General features: G+C 36.3%; 3 protein-coding genes across 7 annotated transcripts; 2 read left to right on the top strand and 1 right to left on the bottom strand.

Moving 5' to 3' along the window:
* Window positions 1-563: 563 nt before the first annotated feature.
* On the top strand, window positions 564-10,012 carry LOC143450317 (guanine nucleotide-binding protein-like 3 homolog). The gene is made up of 17 exons (XM_076950804.1): window positions 564-680; window positions 1,149-1,207; window positions 1,341-1,490; window positions 4,034-4,150; window positions 5,707-5,796; window positions 6,397-6,532; window positions 6,656-6,759; window positions 6,851-6,998; window positions 7,571-7,658; window positions 7,778-7,889; window positions 8,087-8,152; window positions 8,227-8,369; window positions 8,596-8,692; window positions 8,806-8,893; window positions 9,008-9,126; window positions 9,600-9,786; window positions 9,858-10,012. The coding sequence occupies exons 1-17, from the start codon at window positions 668-670 to the stop codon at window positions 9,962-9,964; spliced, it is 1,824 nt and encodes a 607-aa protein (XP_076806919.1). The 5' UTR covers window positions 564-667; the 3' UTR covers window positions 9,965-10,012.
* Window positions 10,013-10,792: 780 nt separating this feature from the next.
* On the top strand, window positions 10,793-23,156 carry LOC143448955 (tubulin tyrosine ligase 3-like). 5 transcript variants are annotated; one of them, XM_076948928.1, is made up of 21 exons: window positions 10,793-11,227; window positions 11,445-11,536; window positions 11,638-11,784; window positions 12,433-12,504; window positions 12,629-12,677; window positions 14,255-14,335; window positions 14,421-14,626; window positions 14,923-15,088; window positions 15,210-15,313; window positions 15,396-15,521; window positions 15,929-16,043; window positions 16,136-16,252; window positions 16,461-16,626; window positions 16,740-16,888; window positions 16,990-17,233; window positions 17,749-17,865; window positions 17,988-18,089; window positions 18,241-18,392; window positions 18,514-18,620; window positions 18,715-19,717; window positions 22,731-23,156. In XM_076948928.1, the coding sequence occupies exons 2-21, from the start codon at window positions 11,456-11,458 to the stop codon at window positions 22,988-22,990; spliced, it is 3,564 nt and encodes a 1,187-aa protein (XP_076805043.1). In that variant the 5' UTR covers window positions 10,793-11,227; window positions 11,445-11,455; the 3' UTR covers window positions 22,991-23,156. The 5 variants fall into 5 exon arrangements, with proteins under 5 accessions (XP_076805043.1, XP_076805041.1, XP_076805042.1 ...); XM_076948926.1 differs by having other exon boundaries at window positions 11,445-11,554; XM_076948927.1 differs by having other exon boundaries at window positions 11,361-11,536.
* A 993-nt stretch (window positions 23,157-24,149) lies between these two features.
* Window positions 24,150-27,575, bottom strand: LOC143448956 (uncharacterized). The gene is made up of 3 exons (XM_076948930.1): window positions 26,160-27,575; window positions 25,957-26,078; window positions 24,150-25,830 (listed from the first exon to the last, which is right to left on the bottom strand). The coding sequence occupies exons 1-3, from the start codon at window positions 26,266-26,268 to the stop codon at window positions 24,310-24,312; spliced, it is 1,752 nt and encodes a 583-aa protein (XP_076805045.1). The 5' UTR covers window positions 26,269-27,575; the 3' UTR covers window positions 24,150-24,309.
* Between the last annotated feature and the right edge of the window lie 414 nt (window positions 27,576-27,989).

The following is a 27,989-nucleotide window of genomic DNA, read 5'->3' as shown; positions in this document are numbered from 1 at the left end:
GCGGTATAGTTGTTACCAGCAATTGTTACCTTAATTATTATTTTTTACCACGTTTTAAGCTTTTTTCGTTTTTTCAATTTTTCTCGTTCATTAGCTCATGCTAATAACAACTGGCATGGTTTTTTCATCCCCACTGCGCTTATAACGATAAATAGAATGAATGATTGATTGAATCTAATTGAAAATTTGTGGAGTACTATCAAAGGTGGAGTCTTTGGCTTCTGTCTGGTGGGTTTTATTTCATAACGTTTTATTTTTAAAATGTTCAACTTCTGACCATACCAGTAGGAAGTCTTTTGGAATAGGTAAAAATAATCTAATATTGCTAAAAAAAGGTTTATTTGCTGCTCACAAGCATACCATTTTGAACACCTTGTACTCTTGCTGAACATAGAAAATTTTTTCGAAAATTGCCATGTTCTGCAGATCAAAGCATTGCCACTGCAAAAATTGTCAAAAGCACTGTTTTTAATAGTGTGATAAATAATTATCATAATGAGCTATAATACTATAGGCTTACCAGGTTGTTGGTTACTGTTTGACCTATATATATATACTTTCACAGAATTGATATTTTTAAAACTTGTGGTATCTTCGTGTAACAAAATTTGCTAGTTTTGCGGCTTTAAATCCTGTTCTTTGTTTGGTGTCAGCAGAAGATACAGCCATGAAAAGGCCAAGTATGCAAACTTCTTGTTTCCTAATCATATCTACAGTATATCTAAATTTTTAAAAAATCTTACAAATACAATAATTCATCAGTTATTTACAGTAAGTAAGTTTATTGGTTTATTACCTTCTCTATGTTCCCAATGTGATGCCCCCAACTACAAAGTCTGTTGTATGTTATTGATTTAGTAGCCATTCCTTTCATTCTCATTGGCTTATTTTTCGAAAAAGCATGTTATTTGCACATCAACACACATTTTTACACACAGCTAAACCACATCCATATCTACCCTTACAGGGCTAAAATTAGTAAACAGCCATCTGAATATTTGATAGCTGCTATGCACGCACGTTTTAGAAAGAGCTTAAGCCTTTGCTTTGCAAACTACCCAGTCTCGCAACAGTAGATACAGCATACATAGTCATTAGCTTTCTGGTCGATTGTTTGAAAGTATTGAATTACAATTTGCCTTTTCCAGAGTTGCGAAAGACAAGTAAACGAATGACCTGCAGCAAGAAGTATCGGATAAGGAAAAACGTAATTTCGGCTGATCACTTTTTGATTTATATTGAATTTTAATGACATGTTCAGACTTTAGATATGCAAAGTGCCAGGTAGTAAGTAATCACATCATCATATGTGTAATTGCTATAACTTACTGTTATTATAGGTAGCAGCCCATAATCGAAAAGTTCGAAAGGAGGCCAAGAAAAGTAAAGCACAAGGCAAAGTTAAGAACAAACCAAAAGACCCTGGTGTACCCAATTCTGTTCCTTTTAAAGAAGAAATTCTAAGAGAAGCTGAACTTCGCAAGCAGCAGGTTTGCTTTTCATGTTGATCTCTAACTTACTGCAATGTTGTAGTTACATCATCCATCGAAAAAGCCATCCGTTTTAAAGCAATTTATATTAAATGTTTTTGTTCCAACCTATTCTATAAAGTGTATACCGTACATTGAATAAATTACCGTATGCTACCAACACCATTCTCTTTAATTTCAATTAGCAGTAACAACAATATAGGTGTTTGAAAACTGTAAAGAAATGAGCTTTACTGAGAGTTTCAGTTACGTAACTACTAAGTGAATGTATTACATAAGTTTGGCACTTGTTGTTAGGAGCTATAATAATCTTTTTTTCACATTCCACTCCACATTTTTGTCTTATTTGCCTAATTCCCATCGTCTTTTTGTAAGGGCGTTTACCATTCCACTATTAACTGACTGCAATCTAATTACTAAGTGTGTTCAATAAAAGATAAATTTATTTTTAAAGTAGATCAGTGTTTCTTAAAGTGGCCGATAGAAACATCATAGGGGTCACAAAACTACAGAAGTGGAGACAGGGAGCGATAAGGTTCAAACCAAACATATAGTGGTATAGTGGCTAGATTAAAAAGATTCACACAAAAAAATTTTTGGGACAATTTGGACTGGCTTGTGTTGCAACACTGTTTGATTTTGCATGTATGCTGAACACGATTTTTTGATTGCTACTGCCTACAGGTTAACCTCAGCAGTTTCAGTTATGTTTTTTGTCATTTTAAAAGCGGTTCTCTTCACATTAGAAACTTAGATATTACCTATATTAGGAATGGGTGGAATAGATTCACTGAATAATGTTTGTCTGGACCGATCTGATAAAAGCAAACACAGGCAATGGTGAACCTGATCACAACATTTCGTATAGATTTGGTGAGAAATGACAATTTAATTTGTCAGCTTTGTTTAATTGGGACATCATTCATTTAAATACAAGCTTTATTACCGAACAAAATGAGGTCCTCAATCACCATTTTATTATATTTTTTGACACAAAGCAATTGGTAATTGCTTCTTATTAAATATTAAGCTGGCCACTTATTGAGGAAGTTTTATCATTTGGTGCTGATACAAATAGACAAAAGTGGGCAGTACCATGGAATGTAAGGTACGAACTGCGGTACTATAGTACCAAATTACTGTACTACGGTACTTTTTCAGTATTGATACCGTTGGTACTTAAGAAAAAAAGTGAAAATTCCCTTTGAGATGTTTTTCAAAAGTCCATTTTAGTTAAACCTTAATGTTTATTTTAGCGTTTCATGTTCTTTTTTTAATCTACAAATGTCCATCAAAGCTGCAAAGAGACAAATCACCCATGTCCTATTTTGTAGTAACGAGAAGAATGGGTCGAATTAGGGCAAAAGTTGCACTTTGAGCAGCATCCCTTATGCAAAAAGTAGCGGTACCAGGTACCGAAAAAGTACCGAACTACTTTTTGACACAGTATTGAATACATGATATTAATATTTGAAGTTTTTTACTCCGTTAATTTTTGTCGTGGCACATCCCAAATACATATACAGTGAGACCTCGTTAATCCGGACCACTTCGTTTCGTCAAAAAATGTCGGTTTAGCGGGGTATCCGGATTATCGGAAAGTAAAAAATCAATCAATCTTGCAAATGCAGCACCGTGTTCAAAACGCAGTATGCACCTTACTCCAATTCTAAGTACCGAGTTTCTGGCTGGACAGCAACTAAAATAAAATTATATTTTTTGTATGATCCGACCCAGTGTCGAACCCCAGAACCACCGTATTAAAGACGAATGCTCTCCAAGTGACGAACATTCGGCCGCAAATCGGTTTGACAACCGCTCTTGCATGGCGAAGCATTCCGGCGGGACCAGCAGTCTTGAACTTTCTTTGACCTGTTTCTAATCTTAGCGCAATGCGATATCAAAAGCTGACAGCACGATTGAGTTGCAGCAGTATGTCTTCAATAGATTGCCGCACTCAACCGATGTACTGTACGTATTTTTTTGCGACCCCGGAAGTGTTGTTTGTTACTGTTGATGAACAATTTATTTTTTCGTTTCTAAAATACTGTACAGTATTTCATAGTATGACTAAAAAGCTGTGCGGCTAAAATTTTTTACAAAGCGCAATGCTGTACAGTACTGTACTTTTGAATCAATAAAGACCGCAACGTTATTATGCGTAGATAATATAATTAATCGGCTATTGTTTCGTCAACTAACTACCCAGTGTACATAGTGTATTAGGACAATCGTGAATCATTTTCGCTTAACTGTTAATAATCCGGTTTATCGGATTTTATTGCTATTGATTTAGCACATTTGTTCCAAAACTTTTGTGTCGGAGTCGGACAGCGGGGTTTCCGGATTAAAGGGGTAAAATGCATAGGAAGAAATCCGTTCCCGGCAGTTTTGTGTCGGATAGCGGGGATTCCGGTTGTTCGGGGTCCGGATTAACGAGGTCCCACTGTATATGTACTTACTATGCAATGCAAAATTATTTAATTGATGTGTTCAGTGATATATTGTGTAGTAATGGGTACTTTCTTTATGTTTAAATGCAGGCAGAAGAAGCCAAAAAAAGACAGAAGGAACAAAGACATAATGAGTATAATAAACGTAGAAGCTTGGAAGGTTTGCAGTCTGATGCTATGCAAAGACAAAAGGCTTTTGAACATCAGGTTTGATATGATGTACATAGTTTATAAACAACTAAAGTTCAGTAAACTCCCACTTTAGTATGTACCTGTTTAAGTTAACACCCGGGAAAATTGCATAAAACTTTATTTTTGACAAAGTTCATCAACATATTTGTAGTTGAGACAGTAGTTCTCAAATTTGGTAATTTATTCATTGGTAATTCACTTAATATGCTTATATGATTCATACAACACACTTCTAACAACAATTTCAAACAATTTGTACTAATTTGGTTTTATGAGTGTGCTGCATAAGTGCCAAGAAGGCAACAGAATTTGTATTAAAAATAAACTACAAAGTGGTATTAAAACAGAACCTAGCTTAGCCTTTTACATATGCTTCCATATGATGCAAACCCAAAAAATTGCTGGTTGTTTTTGACCTTCATATGTTGGTTATACATGGAGTTATAAGAAAGTTACCTATTCAAGTACGGACTTTTCAATCATTGAATGGTGGATAAAACTTAACAAAAAACAAATAAATTTTACTGCAATAAACAAGGCACTTCTAATTACTTAGCACTAGAGTTTTTTCATGACTTAGGCAAAAGGTAATGGATCTTTTTCCATTATGATATCCAAACAGTCAGTGCCAAGTTTGTTTATCAAGGTTTTAAAACATGCAAATATTTAAACAGCACAATAAAAATGAAAACAATCTTAGCAGACAGTGACAAAGGCATGGTTGTATTTTTAGTGTTAGTACAATTACAATCAATATGTTTTCAAAGGTGAAATCTTTATATATGTTTCAAAGTCAACAAAGCTTGTGGTTGGCTGTAAATGAATAGGTCATTCGGAATGGATGTTGATTTTGTTGTCAAAAATAACTTTAAATATAGTCAGAAGTCAAAACCACATTTGCGACAATCGTATACATTATGCAATAGCATACCGTTATGTGCATGCAACACATTTATTCATAAATACACAAAATGTACTTAATTGTCTTTAACAAAGAGTAGTGTTGCTATCAGAAGACAGTTCATGAGCTGTGCACATAAACAGACCATAGGAAAGTTTTGAGGATCGATGCAAATCGTATGGTTAAATACAAAATGGAAATGTCACCTTTGTAACACAACATTTTCTAATCAAGCGGGCACATGTGAATATACTTACACCACAATAACATCACTACACAAAAGAAATCGCAGTGCAAACACAAAAATAAGATTTGTTAATAATTTTGTTTAGACATGTTTGGATAATTTTGAAATTTTGATTTAGTTTGAGCATTAGTAATGAATCCAGTGGAATAAAATGGCAAAAGTTTTGGTTAGGTTAGGTATTATTACAGCTTCGATTATTATTTCAGGATTAAGGTAGTAGCCTTTCAAGTTTTTTTATTGCTATTTTTATATATAACAATGCAATAATCTTGTTAATATTTACTAAGTTTGCTCCTACCAGATCATTTTGCAATAGCCACTTCAGACCAAGTTATGCATATAATCTAGAGATTACTATAGATAAATGAAGATTACTATAGATAAAATTTACTTTATTAAAATTGATGTTAAAATTGTTTGAAGACCACCACAATCGGGAAGATGGTTCAAGACAAATATGCTGATATCGACAAGGAAATGTCAAGAAAAGCCTACTACAAAGAATTCAAAAAGGTACTTGTTTTATCTTTTTAACTACAAAAAACATTTATTGGGAAAACCATTACCACCTTTTTAACATTACTATTTGCCTACTACATGAGTTTTTACATCAGATGTTTTTAGTTATTCAGTATTGGTCATTAATTAGTTGACTAACGAGAATTACTTTGACAAACCTTGCCTCAGTTGCCAATGTTAGAGTAAAAAAACATTTTTGTTTGCATTTTTGGAATGCAACTCTAGTACAATTTCCGATTTCCAAGCTTATCCTTAGTTGCCAGCTTCATTTTACTTTTTCTTGAAATGCCAGAAGTTAGTAGTTAATTAAGATGTATATATTTGAAACATCGTCTTAAATTTTGATCTATTCTAAATGAAAATATCACGACTCATTATTATTGGCATCATTTCAAAAACATTTAACTAGGATAAAACTTGTTTTTGTCAGTCAACGTTTAGTGAGAATGCAGTCATTCCTATCTTTTATTTGAACGGCTAGTATTTTAAACAATCACTATGTTCGATTCAAACATTCATTTTTTTCTCCAGTAGTTGTGGTATGTATCCTGACATTGATCTAAGACTAACTACTTACGGCAACAAACTTTGCAGGTTGTGGAAAGTGCCGATGTAGTGGTTGAGGTGCTTGATGCACGAGATCCTTTGGGATGCCGTTGTTTGGAAATGGAGAAAACAATATTGGAATCTGGAACAAATAAACGCATTGTATTGTTGTTAAACAAAATTGGTACTAGGATCTTTATTTCACTTTGAATGTGGTATTGCAGAGTAGTGATCTGAAAATGGATTGATTAACATGTACAGTATAAGAAATAAAGAAATGTCGTTGACGCATTTATAATTGTTTTAGATCTTGTCCCAAAACAAAATGTTGAAGATTGGTTAAAGTACTTAAGAAATGAATTCCCGACTGTTGCCTTCAAAGCTTCAACTCAATCACAAAAAAGTAACCTGGTGAGTTAAAAGCAAGTATCTGGCTCAGATGTAGTTTTTTGTATCCTGTATGTAAAGAAAACTTATCAATATTGTCCTGGTGTTTTTTCAGACACAATGCAAAGTTCCGTTGAAGTTAATAAATGCTGAGCTATTATCTACCACTAGTCAATGTGTTGGTGCTGACAGCCTTCTGAAACTTTTGTCGAACTATTGCAGACAGAATGATGTTGAAACATCTATCACTGTGGGTGTTGTAGGTATGGATCAACAAGTTTTATCTCATATAGAGTTGTTATTTTGTTTTGGAGTATATTTGTTTAAGGACAGTTGTATATATTAATTTTTTATTTTTTTACCAAAATGAGCATGCATTAAAACCTTACTTGGTTGCGGAATCAAATAATTCAGCTCCCATACATGTGTTTGTTTAACAGTGATAATCCTGCATTTGTAAAAGTTACAACTCACTTTTACAGCTGCTTTGACATATCCTGTTCAGTGGTAATGATAAATAGTTCCAAATTCGGGCGACACAATAAAAAAAAAATGTGTGTCAGTAGGAACTAGCACAGAGACAAGCTCGGTACCCCGGGCTCAAACAGTGGGGAATGATTATCGGGTTTAAGTTGTGCAAAAACTTTCCTCAGTCCGAGGGTAAATTTTATAGCAAACCAGTGGACAGTTGCTCTTGTTACTTTGAGGAAATTAAGCTGTAAGAATGGTGTTGATACATTTGTGCCCATTCCACTACTTACTGCGTTATTCTTCCAATTACTTAAAATATGTATATGGGATTTTTTGATACAAATGTGTAGTTAATTTATTGCAGGTTTTCCAAATGTTGGAAAAAGCAGCGTCATTAACAGTTTAAAGAGAACAAAAGCCTGTAATGTTGGTGCCATGCCTGGAATTACCAAGTGAGATTTTTTGTGTTTAGTTTTTGACAATCTTTGTTGAAATCTTTCTCTGATTCTTTTTCTGAGTTGAGGAAAGTATAACACTGGAAATTCAATAGCATTTAATACTATATTTTTAGGGCAATGCAAGAAGTAACATTGAATAAAAATATCAAAATTCTTGATTGCCCTGGTATTGTTATGGCCACTGGAACCAATGATACTGCCGTCATATTGAGAAACTGCGTCAAGGTGATATTATAATGAAGATATTATCATTGCTGTTGTACATAGTCTTTATTGAGCAAGTATTTAAATTTGTCTGGATCTTTGGCCGTAAACACAGTTTCGTTCATATATTTGTTACAAAATGCTTTGAAATGATTGAAGCACAAATGCAAAATTGTTATCATGATTCAGTTTATAAAATAATACTTGCATTGTATCAGATTGAAAGCCTCGATGACCCTGTTACACCTGTTGCTGCGATACTTAGCAGATGCAACAAACAACAGGTATCGATTGTTTGCAGTCAATATGCTGTTTTCAGATTAGGAATCTAATTTTGTTTGTTTGTTAACTCTCTCAGATTATGATGCGCTACAATGTAGTTGACTATGAAGATGCTCTTGAATTTCTTGAGCAACTTGCTCATCGTAAAGGCAAGCTTAAGAAAGGTGGAGTTCCAAATATTGATTTTGCAGCAAAAAGTATTCTTCAAGACTGGAACAGGTTTAGTTTGTAACTATTAAGTGAACAAATTAAGATATTGAGTAAAGTTAGTTTGCTTAAACCTTATTTTTCCTCCGTGGATCTTTGTTGCGGCATGGATAGCTAGTTAAGTAATATTAACAGCTGTATGCTTTATTGAAAAATGTTTTATCCATAAAGACAGGTTCTGTTCAAAATAGTGAAATGCCAGAAATCTGTGTAACAATTTATACCTGTCATGTTGCAGTGGCAAGATCTCTTACTATACTCATCCACCACAGGATAAGGGCAACACTCATGTTGATGCAAAAATTGTTGAAAAAATGACAAAGGAATTTGACTGGGTATATGACAACAGTTAATTGTTACAAATATAAGATATTCATAAATAAATAATTGATAAATATTAAGATATACATATTGCTATATTTTTAAAGCTTTTGTATGCACATTTTAGAATGGTTTGGAAAAAGACAACGTTAAAGCCTTGAATGCTGTGAAAGGATGCCCGTCAGAGTCTCATTCAATTTTATTTGAGTCATCAGGTGCATTTACAGCTGTTATACGCTTACCCTTTCGTTATTGGGTAATCCTTAAGTTAAAAAAAACCTGCAACCAATGCATGATTTGTCAATGATTAACAATACCAAGTATTGTAGGGCCAACGTCTGTTGGCATGGATATCGCCAAAGATGATGATGATGATGTTGAAGAGCAAGAGCACAGTGATGTTGAGGCTTCAAACGCTATGGAAGATGATGAACCCCATGCACAAGAGGTAAATTACGAGCCCTCGTACCATGTAGGTGTACTTGCTGCAAGAATTCGTTATCATGTACCATTATAGCTAGTGATGTCAATTTGTTGGGATTATTGTATAGGGTATAATGTGTAAAATTGTTACTGCCATAACAATTCCACCATACGAGTTTAAGTATAAACTCGTATAAACAAAACTAAACAATTCATAAATCGTGGTATTACAAAAAGTGGATTCGGTTTTGATCAACCTCTGGTTTTGAATAAAAGGAAAACTTAAGAACAAATTAAAAAAATTGCTTGGTTAAGGTCAGGCTATTTTGACATTAAGTTTAATTTTACTACTAAACACCCACACACAATGCTGATGATAAAAACGTGGGTAAGAAATTTGCCTACGCTGTTATGCTGCTACAAACTGAAAAAAAATGCTGACAGAGAAGGTCAACTTAAATAATTAATTTAATGAATATTGTGAAACTATTTTTGAAGTTGGGCGAAATCAGAATTGATTTGTCAAAGAAGGCCAGAGGTAAAGCATCTATTTCAAACGCTACCAAAAAGAAAAAAATTGCCAAGCTTGAATTAGAGGATATCGATACAAGCGGAAGTAATATTCAAGCAAATAGAAAAGTAAAAGAATTGATGAAAGTGAACAAGAAGAAAAGAAAGCGCGCCGGTAAGCCTTGTCAGTTTCGCACAAGATATCAATCAAGTCTATTTATTTTACTAAAAGCATTTTTTTCACAGAAAAAATATCAGACAAGCTAGGTGACAGTTTGCTTTCAGCAATGGACTTTTCTAAAGGACATGATGAGACCGAAGATTATGATTTCAAAACCGACTTTAGTCTATGATATTCTGTGTCGTTTTTCACTATCAATAAACGATGCGCTGTATGTGAATTGGCTATGTTTTTTTTGTGTATAAACGATTATTGTATTTGGTTGGGATGGCAGTAAGTACAAAGGCCAAACTCATGCCAGCATACTACGCTTTTACCGAATGCGCGCAGATAAAGAATTGCTTTCCCGCTTGCAAGGAACTTTCTCGACAACCCGCAAAAATCAAAAAATTGAAGTAAGACAAAGACCTCAGTTATTTCGGTATGGAAAAGATACGAGAACTGATTGCTTTATTCCATTCGAATATTCAGGCTATTTTCAACACATTTCGATGATTGTATGTAGGCCTATTATTCTGTTCTTCGTATAAAAATCGCGTTCACGGATTTTCCGTTCAAGTAAATTAGGAAGGCACGTCCACATTTGAGTTTCGATAAGGTCATTACGTCATAACCGTTGATTTTGATTTGAGGCCTCCACGTAGTCGAGCATCGCTTTACAAAACTTGTCCGTTTTTCTGCTTCATAAATTAACACAATGTTGGTTTTCTGCGTTTGTTTGTCTCAGCAAACTATGTTGTGTATCGAAACGCCAATCCGACATGCTTTAGTAATTTCTAAAACATAAGTGATAGCTTATAGGATGTGTTTTTAAGGACGTGCCATTCGAAATGGCTTCATTTGCTGACTCAAGATGCCTTGTTTCTTTTAATCGGCACGGTTAACATGTGATGATTGAACGATATTGAAAGTGGGGACAATACGCATTGTTCAAAACCCATTGTGTGGCAACAATCGTGTTTTAATAATTTCAGCTCACTAGATAGGGTTGGGTTTCTTTAATAAACTAAATTTATGTATAGTTACGACAGTATTTCCCTACGATATTCTTAATACCTTAGTTTAAGAGAGGAACATGCCTTAGTGAAAAGAAGTACCTCGGTTTACTATGTTGAAGTTCATGAAAACTGGAGCTCTATAAGCATATGAAGCCATGTCATCAAAGAATTTCGTACCAAAAGCGAAAAGGTAAACAAGCATAGTAACGTAGCCCTGCTCGAAGCCCATCTCGCAACAAAGGTTGAAGTGCTGCGTCCTTGGTTACGATTGAAGGTTGTGGAAATGATACGACTGCCCAGTTTAAGGAGTATCGAGTGTTGTAGACGCTTTTAAAGCCACTTCCCTTTCACTTCTGTTAGAGGCGAACTTATTATCTCCGTTCTTTAAAGCAGCTCATCTAAAGCTAGTGGTTTGTTGAATCAGCTGACTTTAAAACGTAAGTAAAAGCCCAGGATTTATCTGGAGTTAGTTAGCGTGATGACCAAATATTTGTGTTTCGATTTGAGTGGTAACTGCTTAGTTTTCGCGCATAAGGTGGTCTGAGTTCATTATAAAGTTTTGCTTTTAAGGTTTGCCAGCAAGGGCATGTGTAGTTGAGCTTGGGGGAATTAATTTAGCAACTTATGCTTTTGCATTCGCACGATGTTTTGAAGTGTAAAGAAAAATGCCTGAAGTGGTAACGACATCACACGATGTGCCATCTTCAAGTTCTCTTGCGATGGAGTTTGATGCAGACATCAAAGAAGTAATTCCAAAGCAATTAGTAAGATATCACCAAAAGGGTTAATTTTTGCTGAAAAGTTTGTTGTAGTAATTCTTTCGTTTTATTTATATTAACCTACTCAGAACAAAACAAACGCTTCTAATAAAGAGTTCGGTGATGAATTTACATTTCATCCGCGGGTTAGTAGCACCAGTTCCCGTATCGTTGAAAATTCAGGTTTGGATTTCTTAGCGAGGCAGCAACGTCATATGGATCGCCAAAAGAAGCTGGTTTGTGTTTCAATTTTATTGTATTATATAAGCAAAACCTATCTTATAAAATTAGCTTGATTTTTGGAGGGCTGCTGCAATCGTTTCCATAGTAATGGTCTATTGTAAAATGCTTTGCAGCATGATTACATAATAATTCTTGCGGCCCTCGTTCAACTGTGCACATCAATACCAGGGTCGAGTATTGAGAGTTTATGACGTCACAAATTCTATTAGGCCTACTCCTACTCAGACCTCGAGCATAAGTGAACTAGACCTGTGGTTCCCAACCGCCGGTCAACGTAATTTTTTTTGCCGGTCCGAAAATTATCTTACTTTCTGCCAAGCTGGTTTTAATATGGACTCATAAGCATTGCAAAGCTGTTACTCTTTGCAAAACTCATTTTACGCCTGGCCGATTCACAGCAGTAAAACTAGCGTATCTCGCCTTTGTTGATACCGCAAACGCAACAACAACTTTGGTTAACAAAAAGATTACACATATCTGTTCTATTCACCACGATCTTTTGTTGCCGATCCGTGAACATTTTTTTTTAAATCTTTACCGGTCCCCCGGTGTAGAAAGGTTGGGAACCACTGAACTAGACCCATTGCAGCGATGTCTCGTATCATTTTAATACAGTACTAAACTTTCGGAATGAATTTCAGTATGAAGACTCTCAACCGCCGCAACAGTCGTCCACTTCTTCCCAGTGTGATGTGACACCCAAACGCCAAAAAGTATTTTTTTAGATCTAAATCAAGATTTAGTTACGGCAATTATTTTTTTTTTTAGTGTTAATATATGAATGTAGACTTTAGGTTGTGCGCAATCAATAACGGTAAGAACGATTTCTTTTTGTAGATGACTGGACAAGGGACCCTTAGCGCCTATGCAAGTCGTCCATTTACAAGTAAGAGTGTTTGTGGATTCTGCCCACAAGCGTATTTGAGTGGAGCGTTGGGCCATGCGGCCAATGCCCCCTCGCAAACCCGACTTTTTTACGTCATAGGCGTTTTACGTCTTTCTTCTTTTTCGTTTATCGCATTTCCTTGTTTGCGACTACTTATCACCTAGTCCTAGAACCTCTACTGGAAAACATATAGGCTAATCGCGGGTATACGGCCTGACAAGTTGTAGTCTACACAGCATTTACATACATTTTATTCATTTGTGTACCTTTCATTTCAAGGCGTTCCAAAGCTGTATTTTAGGCGTAAAAAAATTGTACAACGCGCATTTTGGGTTGGGTGGACACGCATGGGAATTTAAAAAACCAAATTTGTAAAACTTTTGGCCCCTCCTTAATGCCATCCTAAATACGCCACTGAGCCTGCCGCCCTTGTCATTTGCTAGAAATACGTTTTTTTGTAATTTTAGCATCTATTGTACCATTGAAAATTGAACATTCAAATTATGTAGATTTTTTCAGTCATATGGTATCTAATTTGGAACCTACCATATGTTTGTGGTGACTTCATTCTGGAACGCACGATTCACCTGTGAGTTTCTTATTCCATTTCGCTCAATGCACTCGTGTTGCATCCCCGAATAAATAAGAAATCAGGCTTTCAGTTTTAGAGGCTAAATATGCGGTCTTATGCCTTCGTTTTCAATCGCCAGTGATGCTCGGAATGAACGCGCTTTTCTGAGGAGTGAAATCAGCAGATGGATAGGCTTCATTAAGTTCTCTTCGGCGTCATACACAGTATCAAGTATACAGTCATACAGTCACCGTAGTTTACCGCTTAAGTTAAATTCAATCCTATTCCAACTGCATGATTTGAAAAAAAGTTTTTTCCAGCGTTTTTTGTTATCAAACCCTCCGTAATACCATCAATCACGTAATGAGCAAATGAGCAAAACCGTAATATGTGGAAGCGGGAGAGCAATCTTCTAGTTTCATTTCGACCCTATAGCTCACGCAGTTCTGTATACTATAGGGGTGTACCGAAGCGTGTTTTTTGAATTCGGTCCGAAACCGAATTTGTAGGGAAAGTGTAACCGAATTATTTCGGCTGAATCATTCAATCTTGCATAGCAAGTATTCCTATTGTAAATTAACCAAAGCAGTGCGTATAAACCACTGCTTATATAATTAAGGAATAACGATAGTTCAACTAACATGTAAGCTTAGTTGTAACTTACAACAGAGCGGTATATAAACGACGTACAGTATTTAGATATCCTGTTACATGTAACAACAGTTGTTTATATCCGCTGCTGCTGTTGTAGTTTTCCTGCAATGAAGGAATTTTCAAGCAGTTTTTATAGAAGTATCTTAAATCTGTCGTAGTTGTAAATCATTGGAAACGAACGCATAGAATAAATGGTATAGGCATACACCAGACGCCTTTTGAACAACCACGGCACCCATGTTATAACATGCATCATATGCATGCTCTGTCTGTATATGCAACAAGCAGAGCATCGCATTATTCTCTTGTCTTAAAGTCGGTTGTTGCTGTTGATGTACATGTGTACTTTTAGGTGAAAAGTCGTTGTTGAAAAGGAGAAGCAAAATGCCGAAGAATCATTTCAGAAAAGATAACGAAGTTTTACACAAAATAGGCAAGCAGTAAAGACGACGTTAATGTGTTACATTTTAACACATTATTACACATTATAAATGTGTTACATTTATTTTCTTGTACAGATACAGATAACATGCACAGACCAATACATCCATCCACAACTCCTACCTTACCACCCCGTGCCAAAACTTACTATTCGTCGCTTTCCCAATCTAGCACTGCTGGAACTCTTTACACAGTTGGTGGCCGAAAGAAAAGTCTAAATGATCCGTACGCAAATTTTGATAGATTACAAAGAGCGAAGATGGTTGCTGAAAAAGCCATTAAAGTATGCACTACGTAGCTTTTTTACACTTTACAGTATATTTTTCTCGATGAGTTCGAAAGTTTGTTTTCCTTGTTGCATCTCGCATGGTTATCTATACAAAGACGTCATAATCTTTCTTGAGTAAAAAGCTTGGTGTTTGACAAAATGCAAATGTTTTACGTGTAATGAATATGTAGAATAATTTACATTTAGCATGGCACTGAAGCAATTATTTAAAACTAGCAAAATGTTAAAACTATTTCAAATTAGCAATACTAAACAAGCAAATGATTATTCAACGGCAATGTTCATTTTAGTACAAAAAGATATTTTCTATCCATGGCCCTTATCCTATCATAAGAAAAGCATTGCGTGAAAGAGGCTGGGTTGAAAAAGAATTTAAACTGCCAGTTAAAATGAAGACAAACAACAAAGCTAGCGGGGATTCGTCTGATATTGATGACGATGATGACGACGACGATGGTACAGTATATGCTACTTATACTTATATTTTCAGACCTTTATATGAATCTCACGACCTACAGTACTGTATATGCATAAAGGTGAGTATCGTGCAAACTTTTGTTGTTGAATTTCGATTCAGATGATGATGCCAATAAAGATAGTGGTATTGGGATGAGTCCAAGACCGCCAGTAGATTCAACCGAAAATGAAGAAAACGCACCTGACGATTGTTATGGCATCATGGTAAGTGTAGTTAGAGTTACCTGCTACACCTTTATTACTTCCGGAAATGTTTCGCAAGCTCTCAGCACCTTTTTTTTCCCAGGGGCGATTGGTTCGAAATGAACAACCAGTCTTCCAATGGACTACTAGAACTGCTTCTATAGACTGGCGTTTCTTGCAGAAAGATCAAATTGTAAACCATTTCGCAAAAGCCAATTTTACAACGAAGGTACAAAAGAAGTTTTGCACCGTGCGTTATAATGTAGTAGCCTAATGTTCAATGCAGCGTATGATTCTTTGCTGAACACCCTTTAGTTGTCATTGCGCACGTTAGAAGTGGTGACTATTTCATCGTAAATAAAAATCACTCGGTCCGTTGTCAAAGACAAGCAATAATGCTGGGAGACAGGGCGTGCAAATAGTTGATTTTAGGTATTTAGCGTTAAACAGATATTAGAATTATAGGTTAGGCTACTATAAGTTACTTAAACTTCAAAATTAAGTACACAAGTATCTGAGAAAAATGGCAATTTTTTCCGGTTAATTGTTAACGTTGATTTTTCCTGTAAAATTGAGACAGGATAAAATTTATTAACCTTTGAGTATATCTATTGTTTTTATTTTTTTGTCGTATAGGTCGGCTTGTGCATGAATCTCCGTATGCTGAGTTGTTTTGCAGACGGACATTCCGATACGTTTTTTCCAAGATGTTATCGCTTAAGCAACGAAGAGGATAAATTTGATTTCATAGGTGAGTGTTATGGTACCACAAATACAGTATATCGTCAAATATGTTGTGAAGAGATAGTTGATGTTTTACAAATTATTATATTGTTGTACCAGACGATTTTCGACTAACTGCCGCCAGTTCGATTTTAAAAGTCGTCATATCAAAGCACGTTGATGACAATTACGGTCAAGATACAGAAAAGATTGATAACGGACAACTGCCTCCTCCAAGTAAGCCTAAGATCGTGTTCAACAGCATTAGCATTGTTGTAATTATATTTTATTTTTCTTCGGTTACAGTTGTAATGATTGCCCTAGCTTTTTTGCAGTTGAAATTAACTTCCACCCAAAATATGTTTGTTAATTTTTCTCCTTTGAAAGCAGTTGAAGCAACAATTGTAGTTCCGTGCTTTAATTTTATTTGAAAATTTGTACAAAGATGGTTCCCACATTATCCCCACTGATGTGCTGCTTTTGGCCATAAAAGTATGTAATATGTACGGTGAAGAACGAGACCATGAAGACATAGACAAAGATGATTCTATCCTAAAAATTCCCCCGTCTAGTTGGGATCAACTCATATTTCATTACGGCAAACTTGTACAGTTGAGTAGCTGACTGGTGTAATGCTGCCGCATTTGTCATTAACTATACAGCGCGGTGTATTTGCAATTACTTTGTAACACAATTTGTCTGATTGGAATGGTTCTCATTTCAGCGAAGGCGCTGTAGTTTTGCAAAGTGGATCATATTTTAAGCAATGCGAACAAGCCTTAGCTCACTTCAAAGAAAAAAATCCACAACTTTTTATTGAAGGCGTAAAAAACACGTGGATAATTAAGCCAGGCGCAAAGTCAAGAGGAAGAGGTATAGAAAAGTTTTGCTCGTGAATTCTTTATCACTTGCAGTTTCGAAGGTCAACTTTTGAAAAAGCAGAAGCCAGTTTCTTTCTGTTTTTAATGTGACAGGTATTTTGGTGATGAATAACTTGAATGAAATTTTAAAACTGGTTGCCGGAGACTCGACTCTCATCAAAGACAGTAGATGGGTTGTACAAAAATACATTGAACGGCCTTTGCTTATTCATGCAACAAAGTTCGACGTGAGGCAGTGGTTTCTCGTCACAGACTGGAACCCAGTGACAGTATGGATCTACAAAGAAAGTTATCTTCGTTTTTCCTCCCGACCTTTTAGTCTGAAAAACCTTGAACCGTAAGCATGATACGACATTTATTAGCATCCATTTACTATGTGAAGTAGTTTGTTGTAGTGATCGACAGTGCATTAACAAATGGCCAAGTTGTTTGTTTTTCTTTTAAAAAATAGCTGGCTGCTGAATACGGTACTTTGTATTGTAGGCCTATATAATATTCTACAGCGTGTTTTGTTGAATTATGTTAGTTTGTACTGTATTTACTTTGCATATTATATGCAAGATATGTTTTTCGATTAGTTTACGCCTTCTAAGTAAACCGTCGTTGAAAGAACCACTTTGGTGAAAATATATTAACCACCCAAAATGTTAACATTTTCATGTATAGTTAAAATTTTTATGTCCAAGGCGCTTGTTTAACATTTTGCTTGCAAAGAGATTAGCAACCTTTTCATTTTACAGCAACCGTTAACGTACTTATCACTCTAAACTGTTTTGCTGTTTGGCAATGACATCAATAGTTATCTATTTGAATTTATATGTTGTAATATTTGCATTTGTATCTTTCCAAAAGGTGTATCCATCTTTGCAATTATTCTGTGCAAAAGAACTTCGAAGTTGATGCAAATCGTCACCCTCTACTTCCTGCCGACAACATGTGGTCTGACACCGATTTCAGGAACTATCTCAGGTGGACAAGGCTTCAATAACTAGTTTGAGTATCATACAACGTCATTATAACGATTGTTAACATATTCATAACATTACTATGATGGCAGCTTTCAGTTTAAAACGTTGGCTGTCTTTATTTAGAACGCGTGGTTGCCATACGTTATGGGATGACCGGATATTTCCGGGTATGAAGAAGTCTATTATTCATATATGTCAAACTGCCCAAGATATCGTGGAGTACAGGTAAAATGTACACGACTGGAGCGTTTGTTTTTTATACAAGCATTTGTCTTCATTAGCATCGTTTTTCTTAAGTGCAAACTGCAGAATAAGCTGACATGCTGTTTATTGGCTTCTCATGAGACTTTTCATTTATCTTTATATTTTGTCGTAGAAAAGGATCATTTGAGTTATATGGAGCTGACTTCATGATTGATGAGAACTATAACCCATGGCTAATCGAAGTCAATTCTAGCCCAACTATGTCTCGTTCGACCGCGATCACCAGCAAATTGTGTGCATCCGTGCAAGAAGACACTCTGAAGGGTGAATATTGTGCATGAAATTATAAAAATCGATCCATGATGAAAAATATAGTATGTTCTGTAAATGTCCACGCATGTTGTTGTGTTGTTCATACGAATTACGATTCATTGAAATATGTTAGTGATTCTTGATCGCAAGAAAGATAGGAACTGTGATGTTGGACAATTTGAACTTATTTTCAAGCAGCCAGCTGTCGATGTTCCGTTGTACGTTGGAAAAGCTTTACAGGTGTGGTTATTACAAAAATAATTTTGTTTACGAAACTTTCTTTGTACTTCTCTATGATCCTGTTTTATTTAGAGTACATTTCACATATTTTCAGGTTGAGGGAGTTACAATAAAAAAGCCAAGTAGTAACCTACTCCGTCGTTCCGTAACGTGGAACAACCAGTCACATGCGTCTTGTAGTAATAATGGAATCAACGGCAATAATCAAAATGGAGATAGCCAGTCAACTGCTAGCAAAGCCTCAAACAAACCGACTGTCTATTCACAAACAGCTTCCTGTTTCAATCGACCAACTAAGGTGACACTTCAAAATTCCAGCAATATACAAAACAAGCACAGTCCAGTTGGTAGCAAAACGTCGCGATCATCGCGCCTGCTCAATGAGCGTACTAACAGTCCGGTCAGAATAAAAATGCAAAACACTCTAAAACGTTTAACTAGTGAAGCAACTAACACTCCAGCAAAACCTAATGCATTCAACCTACCGAAATGCCCGTCGGGCAACGTCAGTGTCGGTAGCAGCGGCAGCACAACCTCTCTACCGCCATCGTCTGTACCATCTCAAGTCTCCTTGTGTAAAAACTCTTCTCAGAGCCGAAAGAACAATTCCAACCAAACTCCAGTAAAACTGCTATCACACCTAGAACAACAAGTTCAATCTTCCTCTAATACGACTGTTCACTTTGTAAGTTCGTCCCAGGCCAAAGCCGCCTCTTCCATGGGAATCATGCATGTGGGAACCGCCTATAACAGCATGATTGCTGCAGCTAACAGAGGTTGTCTACCTTGTAAGGTTCAACAAAGCCCTTACGCCATCCCACAAGCTATTGTACCGAAAACCTTTCCTGTGTCTGGGATCCCAGGAGGTGATGTCGTAGCCGGAGGACATGTATTAAGCCATCCATCAGCTCCAGCAGGTGTCATCGCCGTTACGCCACAAAACGTTGGACTTGGTCTTCCCTTCCAAAGGTACTTCAATATGAATGCCGACGCTGCAAACATGGTTGCTACTGGTAGCCAGCCAAGCTTTAATCGTCGCAGTGTGGCTTACGGTAACCAGGACTTTCGTCTTGGCGCTCCACATCCCCGAGTATCAGGTATATATGAGTGGTTAAGCAAGCAAAATAACGAGAGTGGCTTGTCAGTGTGTTGTTATTACCCGCCCTCTTTCCAAGAATCAAACCTTTGTTCGCAACCCGCTTACGTAAGTGATACGGATATCAACCCAAAACAAATCCCAGATATACTTGTAGAGAAGAAGAGCGATGATTTGGGTTCGTTACGTTGTCACAGAAAAAATAAACCTGAAAAGTTAATTTCGACGCTCCCACACGATCGACCAATGTATAGACAAGTAGATCCAAATGGCCCTTTTCTTAATAAATTTTCCACTAAAGCGATAAGAAAAAAAAGATCAGTACAATGTGCATCAGATGTAAAAAATTTTGCAATACCTAAAATTCCTGCCCAAAACAAAATATCTTTTAAGTCGTCGCTTGATGTACCTGTCCTTAAACTTTTTTCATTAAAACACAGGCACGAACGAAGTGTGATGCAAAAACACAATCGTTATTTGGCAGTTTCTTGTCCTGCGATTAATTAAAATATCTATCAAAATTCTGCAATCGACCGAACACTAAATTGTTACTTCATTTTGGGTTTCACAAATTCTAGGCAGTATTATGGTAAATGCAACACTGTATATCGCAAGAGCAAAGATTTTGCAAAATCTTATTTTGATAATTCTTCAAATTCAAAAATTTATTCAATCGTGACTTTTCAGTTTTTTGCTTTACTTGTTTCGTTTTGATTGCATGCTTTTTTGTGTTTTGCAGTTTGCTAATCATAAGAGTTTAATTGCTGTGCTGAATGCTTACTACCTTCTTGCGTTTATACTAACATTTTGTGTTTGCACTTGAAATGCACTGCGATTCAACGCACGCTTTGTTTGCATACAGATTTGTTTCTTGCACTAATTTTAATTTACATGGCACGATACCGCATCATACACGAATCAATTTTATTTGCTAGCTTTAAGCATGAAGCAAACATTTTTGAATTTGCCTATTTTGTTGGTTAATTTCTTAACGCATCAATTTCTAAAATTGCTTTTACTAAGCTGTAAACGCAGTTAAAACTACCTTCCATTTATCCAGCGGCCGAATATTCCACAGTTAATCCTCTGTTATTGTGGTAATGTACTATAACTGAAGTTAAAATTAGCAAAAGTTTGGTTTTCCGTGGTCAATGATTATCGTGTTGCAACTGTGACATGTATATACGCGCGGCGCAAAGAAAGGGTTGAAGAATACGGTATGAGATCTGGGTAAGAGACTCGATGATTATTTATACGATGCACCGCATTGTTTTACTACGAAGAACTGCTGGCATATACGGTGCCATAATGTTTTTTAGGCAAATAGATACAACCACGTTCAATATTCAAATAATTTTGCTTTATATGTTAACGACTGCGTGCTTAGAACTTGAAGGAAACTTGAATCGTGATAAAGATGTCGCCAAGTGATGTTCGCGTCCGCCAGACCACGTACATATATACCAATACCATAGGAATAATCCGATAATATCATAAAAATTAAAATACAGTATGTCGATGGTTTAGTAGTTTTAGGATAATTTCGAGGGTTTAGATTATTTTGGTTATAAATAATTTTTAGTAGAACCGAAATGTAATTTTCGTAATTGATTGCCTGTAGTTAAGACTTTTTTTGTACAAGTTTTATATTATTCCAAGTTTTCGAATTGGTAGGGTCCGCTGCGGTATGCAAGCTTATCAAGCAGGCAGCACATGTAGATGTTATCTTTCGTATAATGTAAATGTGTACATATTATATCATGTTAAAGCACGTATTAAAAGGAGATAACAAAAATGCCGTTTTCAAATGACTACAGATAAAAAGTACCTCACTTGATTATCAGTAAATTTCAACTGAGCTTGAAGTTACATTACAGATTATAAGTAACTCCATGAGAAAACAAAGATGGCGCATTTTCCATAAGGTTAAACTTATTTATTGACGTTACTACTTACTTTTCCTTGTAAAATTTGTGTAAACAACATATAGAAACTTTGGTGAAACTTTATATATTTTCATGTTTAAGTAAATGGTCTTTCATTAATATTAACTTTCAGGATTTATAATATGATTAATGTGATGAGTCAAAACATGTCGCCTACGCCTTACACCAAAAACCTGACGTTTGAAGTAAAATTCTGCCTAAAATTTTTTTGGCATGTATTTTGAGTTGGATGCTTGACTTAAAATCAACAAGGTACTTAGCTGAAGTATAATCCATGTGTGGAGATTGTTCAGCAGTAGCTCATGCAAACCGCACTCACGTTATAAACGATTGCAAAATGATGTTGTTATTGTTCTGCGGGGACTTACAAAGCCCCATACGCTATCTATGGTTTCCGTGACTACAAAACATTCGCTTCAACGCAGTAATAATGTTTTCCAAAGGTTAATTGTATTCACAACAAGTTTGTTGTTTTAGTATAGGCGAGTCTGTGTGAAATTAGTCAAGCATAAAGCCCCTGCATTTGAGCTCGCAGAAAATTGATCATATATATATGTAATGTGACTTCACCTTAAAGAGTGATTATACAGTAGTTACTACTTCGTTATTGATTTGGTCAAATCTTGCAGTTTAAAGCTCCATCAAAAATCTTGCTTAACGGTATTTGCATTTGCTTTTCCTCAAGCAATTTTAATCATATGATCCATTTCGCTATTTGTGTTAAAGCATCACGCAAAACGCATCTTGTGAGATTACTCGACGCTCAGTGCTGCGATTAACGTGAAATCACCAGTTCGGCATTAAGAACAACCGAGATGACGTTGGCCAAAAGGCTCGAATTGAGTCATACCTTATTCATCAATGTATAGGGTTTTGTCATTTCATTGCTGTTATACAGCAAACATAATTATCGATTGTTGTGTGGCGACTTAAACACGCAGATCCTGTCGCTGATTTCCCTGCCATTATACATATTAAATTTTTAATATAGACCTATTTTAGATTTAGAAGCTATCTTTTGTATGAATGACTCAGTAAACACTGAAAAATGATGCTTTACCCAGGTAGACTCTACTAATGAAGATTGCGTAATATGTGGATCAGCGGAGAAATCCTTGACTCCTGCATCAGCTGAGTCAAATCTAGATGTGGAATCTGCCACAACAACGAGTCGTGAAACAAACTATCCATATAGATCGTCTCGAAACCGAAGACATTTTTTCTGCCACTGTGCCGCCAATCGCTCCCTAGGTAGTAATGATTTCTTAACTAACCGTGTCCGTTGCATTGGTGATCCGTTGTCCATAGCTGTTCGAAATGAAAACTGATACAGCTCGGAAATCTTTGCTCGTATCTTGTAGTTGCGGTCATTATTAATTTATCTATGCATAAACTTTTACCTATCAAGATGCTTGTTAATTTCAAACTATGTTCGTAGTCGTTTTTTTCATCTGTATACAGTATATATAGGAAAATATACTATAAGCGTTTTCATTCAGTCTAGGAACTCCAACAAATGAGACTGAGCGGCACTGTACTTTCGACCAATTTTGTGTAGTTACTTCGCATATGCTTCGTAAGCAAGTAAATCTGTGATATTTAATTTTTATCCCGACAAAGTATCGTGTAAGGTAAGACACAACAATTTGGTGCTGGTATGTAAAGTGGTACTATCATTAACCGGGGTTACGCCATTCTCTTCACTCGAAGTAAATACCAAGATTATTGCACCTTACCAGGCAAGTAGACTACCAAAAAAACGATACCTGAACTGAAAAAGGTAGTTTTACAGGTCCATAGCAAACGCAAAGCACAAAAGAATGGCATCACATATTGCTTTCTTACTGAAACGGGTATCTAGGCCCAGTAATGTATTCTTTACCTCAATTTACTTCATATCAAACAAGGTCTTTTTAATTTGACGATACATGAGAATGCAAGTTTAACAATTTTGCTTTTAGGCGCAGCAGTCCTACCGTGAGCGTAATACCCCGTACTAAAAGGTTCAAAAATTATTATCCGTGACCTTTAGGTTTTTACCAGTTTTCATTAAAAATTTAAGTGTTTGTAACTCACATATCAAATGTAAGTGCGTGGAACATAACATGGGAGACAACATAGTTGAAAAATCTGCCCCAACCAATCAGAATACAACTCATCGTGGTACAAAATTTTGGACAAATTGGCGATCGTGTACGATCAACAAAGCATTGGTGGATCGCGAGAAACGTAGTAAAATTTGATGCCATTGCCAAATTGCTTTAGCAGACAAGTTCGGTCCGCTATTAAGCGTGACTTATTATAAGCTCGTACGGTGAATAGCTTTGTAGTTATTCGTATACATATTTTTAAACATTCGTGAATACTCACTCTGGCTCGAGGCAATATACCTTTAACTTACATATACGTCGGGTAATTAAAGCATGGCTGAATGTGTATACCACCAACACAAGATTAGAATGTCAACGCCTAGAAAACAGTGCGTGCTGACGGATCATTGATCGTAATTTATTAAGCTTTTAAGGCCTTATTTAGGGTGGCCTACAGGATAATTGAACACAAACGGCGAGGCAAGCAAGCTTCGGGCACTTCATATATAAGTATTTCACAGTGTTCAGTCTGACATTGAACTCAAACACAGATGTACTTAAACACGGGCATTTTGTGAAATATTTTCTGCATATAAAGTACAGGTATTTTTAACTAAATTGGAGTCGATGTGCTTTGATTGTGACGACACACAAGATTTCAAATCATTATTTGATTCTTTACATATGGGTTTATCACGTGATTTACTGTCTTCCCAGTCTCTCGTCTCTTCCGCAAGAGCCGTGGAATGTAGTGGAGAATCATCTTTTCTGGCTGCATCAGTTTCGTGCTTCAGAAGCGGTCTTAGAGCATTGCTTTCGAGAGCATCTTTTTGCAAAAACGTATCTGTTGCTTGTGCGACGCTCTCAACATCCGCATCAGATATGTCCTCTTGAATGTCTTCCAGTTTAGTTCTTCGATTTCTCGGTCCAGAATAGGAAGATGAGGACAAAGAAGACGGAGACGAAGAAGATGATTGCGGAGAACTCCGTAGACGGCATCCGCTACCGTGTAACCAAGTAGTTGTTAACAGCGAAGTCTGCACTGGTACGCAGGTACTGCAATGACCTTCACCACAAGCGTGCCGGGATGGATTGGTGGAATGATACAAGTCATCTTGGCGATGCACTCGTTGGCTTGCTTTGTTTTCGCCTTGGAAGCGATTTATGTTTGGCATCACGCTTGAGTTACATTGATTGCCTGTATAATCCTTTAGTCTTTTGTTTGGATCCAAGTGTTGATTATTATGTGAGTATTTGCAATTCGCTCGTTCTTGTTTCACCGTGGATATGTCTTGATTGTAATCCCAAGGTAACAATAAATTATTCGAAGCATTTTCTAATTTATAATCCGTACAGTCAGAGAATTTTCGTCCAGGATTTTGATGGTGATCTCCATATGATAAGCCATTGCATAATTGCTGCTGCTGCTGAGGTGACAGAAACACGCCTTCCTTAATACCGTGCTGGAAGTCAGAGCGCAGATTGCATAGTTCATTATTATCAATTGTTGGCCCCATGCCAGCATTTCCTGAATGAATTCTCCTTGATTGTGATACCATGGGCAATTTTTTTCGTGAAGTAGCGGTATTTGGAGACGTTGGAGCACTATGACAGTAACCGTACTGGGGTAAATCAGAATTTGGGCTATGTAATTCGGACTGGTTGTGCAAATACATTCGTTCACCAGCTGCAGTATCTAAGCCCGACAGCATTTTGCTGTAATTATTATTTTGGTGAAGCTGTTCGTGAACGGATACAGCAACTGGAGTTAAGTTACTGACCATATTGATATGTTGGCTGTCGCTAGCCGTTCTTCTGTGTTGCCGATTATCAGCGTGTTGTAATTGAGCAGTATCGGTGGACTGGTTTTGTCTTTGTAGTAACAGCGGACTCTGATGAATCGCTACGCAGTTTTTATCGATGCAGTTACTCATTATTGCAGCCACAGGTTCCAGCGACACAGTTGTAGTCAGTGTGGTCGTTGTTACTTTGGTAAGAGTGGTGGCAGAACTTGAAAATATTTGATTTTCCTTGCATTCTTCTATTCTAACCTCGGAATCATCCGGTATATCTTTAGCCTTTATAGTGAAAGCAATTTTGGTAAAATGTTAAACCTACAGCATACCCTGACAGCTGAGCTTTGTGCAAAGTTACATCCACCAAGTTATCATATAAAAGTAACTGTAACACTTTCGTCTGCCTACTTTTGGTGAGCTTGCGATTTCCACTTCCTCTCGATCAGCCAGTTTCTTGCTGCGCAACAGAGATTTCTTCAATTTTTTTGTCTGATCTTTAGTAACACTGTCTCGTGATGCTAGTGTTGAACCTAAAGTTAGGGTGGACAAAAATGCAACATGCATCAAAATGACACTAACAAAAAACTAAAAAAAGCATAACAAAAACATACCTCTGCTTTTAATAACTGGAATAATGTCAACGCAAAGGCATATGATGAGGGCAGCAAAAGCCGTAACCAGCAAAATAACCGCAGTGATGATAACGTGAATATGAATCATGTTGGCAAATGTTAGACCTCGCCATTCAGAAACGACGATAGTTTACGTGATCAGTCATCGATTCTAACAACGCATGCCCTTCCAGCGCTCTCTCACGAAAGTGTTGACATACTTATCAGACACTTTCTTAAAAAATGGTGCAAGACATTCTTTGGTTAATGATGCTTATATTAAACTCCACACGGTTTCACATGAGAGTTTGGCAATCATCTAGATGGGGAAAAACTTCCTACCTTGTTATGGGATGCTGAATAACGGAGACAAAGTATAGTTCAAAGACATAGTATAAACAAGTTAAATGTAATAATAATTTCATGTCAGACACATTTTTTTTGCTAACAACGTTAGGTACAGGTAGACACGTACATTGTAGCACCTGACTCTTTAGAGCTCTGCACATTTCTATTAATCGAACGCTATATTTCTGTTTCTGGTTAACATTGTAACGCCTTAACTTCTGCTATATAACTTTTCATGGTACGGAAGGCGTCTTTTTGTTCAAAGGCAATATTTTTTGTTTCAGTTTGCAGGTTACAGCTGCTAACGTTTAGTTGCAGTTTTATCACCAAAAACCGACAAAAATCATCAAAGGTATCCTTCGGCAGTGAACCGTAAGCAAGTTCATGGACTGGCATCAATTTTTGAAGACCATTGTTTTTACAAGTAATTGAAGCCTGACTTAATCGATTATATCAGTCTAGCCATCGCCAGACGATTACTCCTTCGACAGCATTGATAGGCTTAGCCAACAACCATACAAAGGATGCTAACTCTTTCCTGACTGGCTTTTGCTGTCACAAAAACTTTAATTGTTGAATTTTGTTACTTCAGACATAAACTACAACATATAACCCTTAATTGAAGTCACTCGTTTTATAATAACTTTTGAGAGCTTTAGTCGTTAGCACTTACTGTAATGGCCGCATATTGTTTAGCCTCGGCTCTGTTAGTGTTCCAGACAAACATTAAATGAGCATTTGTCCCCAGGCTTTCAAAGTTTACTTAGTCTTACATTCATTTTCTTGAGCAAACAAGAGTAAACTTTCTAATGTCATGTTATTTTCTCATCTGCCTGCAGCCTTTAATATATCCATAGAAGTTTTTAGAAAGCTTTCTTTGTATGGCTTTGGCACTGATCTACAGAAGAGAGAAGTTGTATTTGTCAGACTGCTATCATCTTCATTTCATTATTAACTTTATTATTTATGAAGATGAATTATTGCAAAATCAAGTTTCGTAAAAAGGATTTCCTGTTTGTTCGCGTATGGCGCAACCTCTGACTTTAACACGCTCGCTGCTAATGCAGACATCGAAAAATGTTCGTGAAAATGGTCTTCGTGGTTTTAACCGCATTTGCGTCACATAAATACCGAAGACCGCGATTTTCTACGCGCTTGAAGCTTTGTAAAGATGAAATAAATGATATCATTGAACTCTTCATAAAAATTCAATGGAAATAATTTTTCCGTCATTTGACTGAACACTTTTATTTCAGAGTGACAACACACAATGGATTGGTTTGAATGCATGATTTTTTAAACATTTACCGATTACCGGTGCCTCTTATGCTGATACAGGCATATTTCATGAACATATCCACTGGTTGTACTGTACTTACCTTTTATATTTACACAGCAGATAACAAAGTTTTGCCTAATTTGCTAGTGTCATAAATTGTTGTCTTTGCGCTTATACCGAAGTGTTTAGCTGAATTTAATCTT

This window comes from Clavelina lepadiformis, chromosome 3 (assembly GCF_947623445.1).
Source record: "Clavelina lepadiformis chromosome 3, kaClaLepa1.1, whole genome shotgun sequence".
Lineage (NCBI taxonomy): Eukaryota > Metazoa > Chordata > Ascidiacea > Aplousobranchia > Clavelinidae > Clavelina > Clavelina lepadiformis.
The sequence above is the reverse complement of the archived record's forward strand: the minus strand, read 5'-3'. Positions and strand labels throughout refer to the sequence as shown.

Excerpts from the sequence above, each read along its gene's own strand:
- LOC143448956 (XM_076948930.1), bottom strand. The coding sequence starts at position 26,268 with ATGATTCATATTCACGTTATCATCACTGCGGTTATTTTGCTGGTTACG. Across the intron at positions 26,079-26,159 it reads TCCAGTTATTAAAAGCAGAG|GTTCAACACTAGCATCACGA; the intron begins GTATGTTTTTGT and ends CCCTAACTTTAG. Across the intron at positions 25,831-25,956 it reads AAATCGCAAGCTCACCAAAA|GCTAAAGATATACCGGATGA; the intron begins GTAGGCAGACGA and ends TTCACTATAAAG.
- LOC143448955 (XM_076948926.1), top strand. The coding sequence starts at position 11,456 with ATGCCTGAAGTGGTAACGACATCACACGATGTGCCATCTTCAAGTTCT. Across the intron at positions 11,785-12,432 it reads TGGATCGCCAAAAGAAGCTG|TATGAAGACTCTCAACCGCC; the intron begins GTTTGTGTTTCA and ends AATGAATTTCAG. Across the intron at positions 16,044-16,135 it reads GGATAAATTTGATTTCATAG|ACGATTTTCGACTAACTGCC; the intron begins GTGAGTGTTATG and ends TTGTTGTACCAG.
- LOC143450317 (XM_076950804.1), top strand. Across the intron at positions 1,491-4,033 it reads CTGAACTTCGCAAGCAGCAG|GCAGAAGAAGCCAAAAAAAG; the intron begins GTTTGCTTTTCA and ends GTTTAAATGCAG. Across the intron at positions 4,151-5,706 it reads AAAAGGCTTTTGAACATCAG|ACCACCACAATCGGGAAGAT; the intron begins GTTTGATATGAT and ends AATTGTTTGAAG.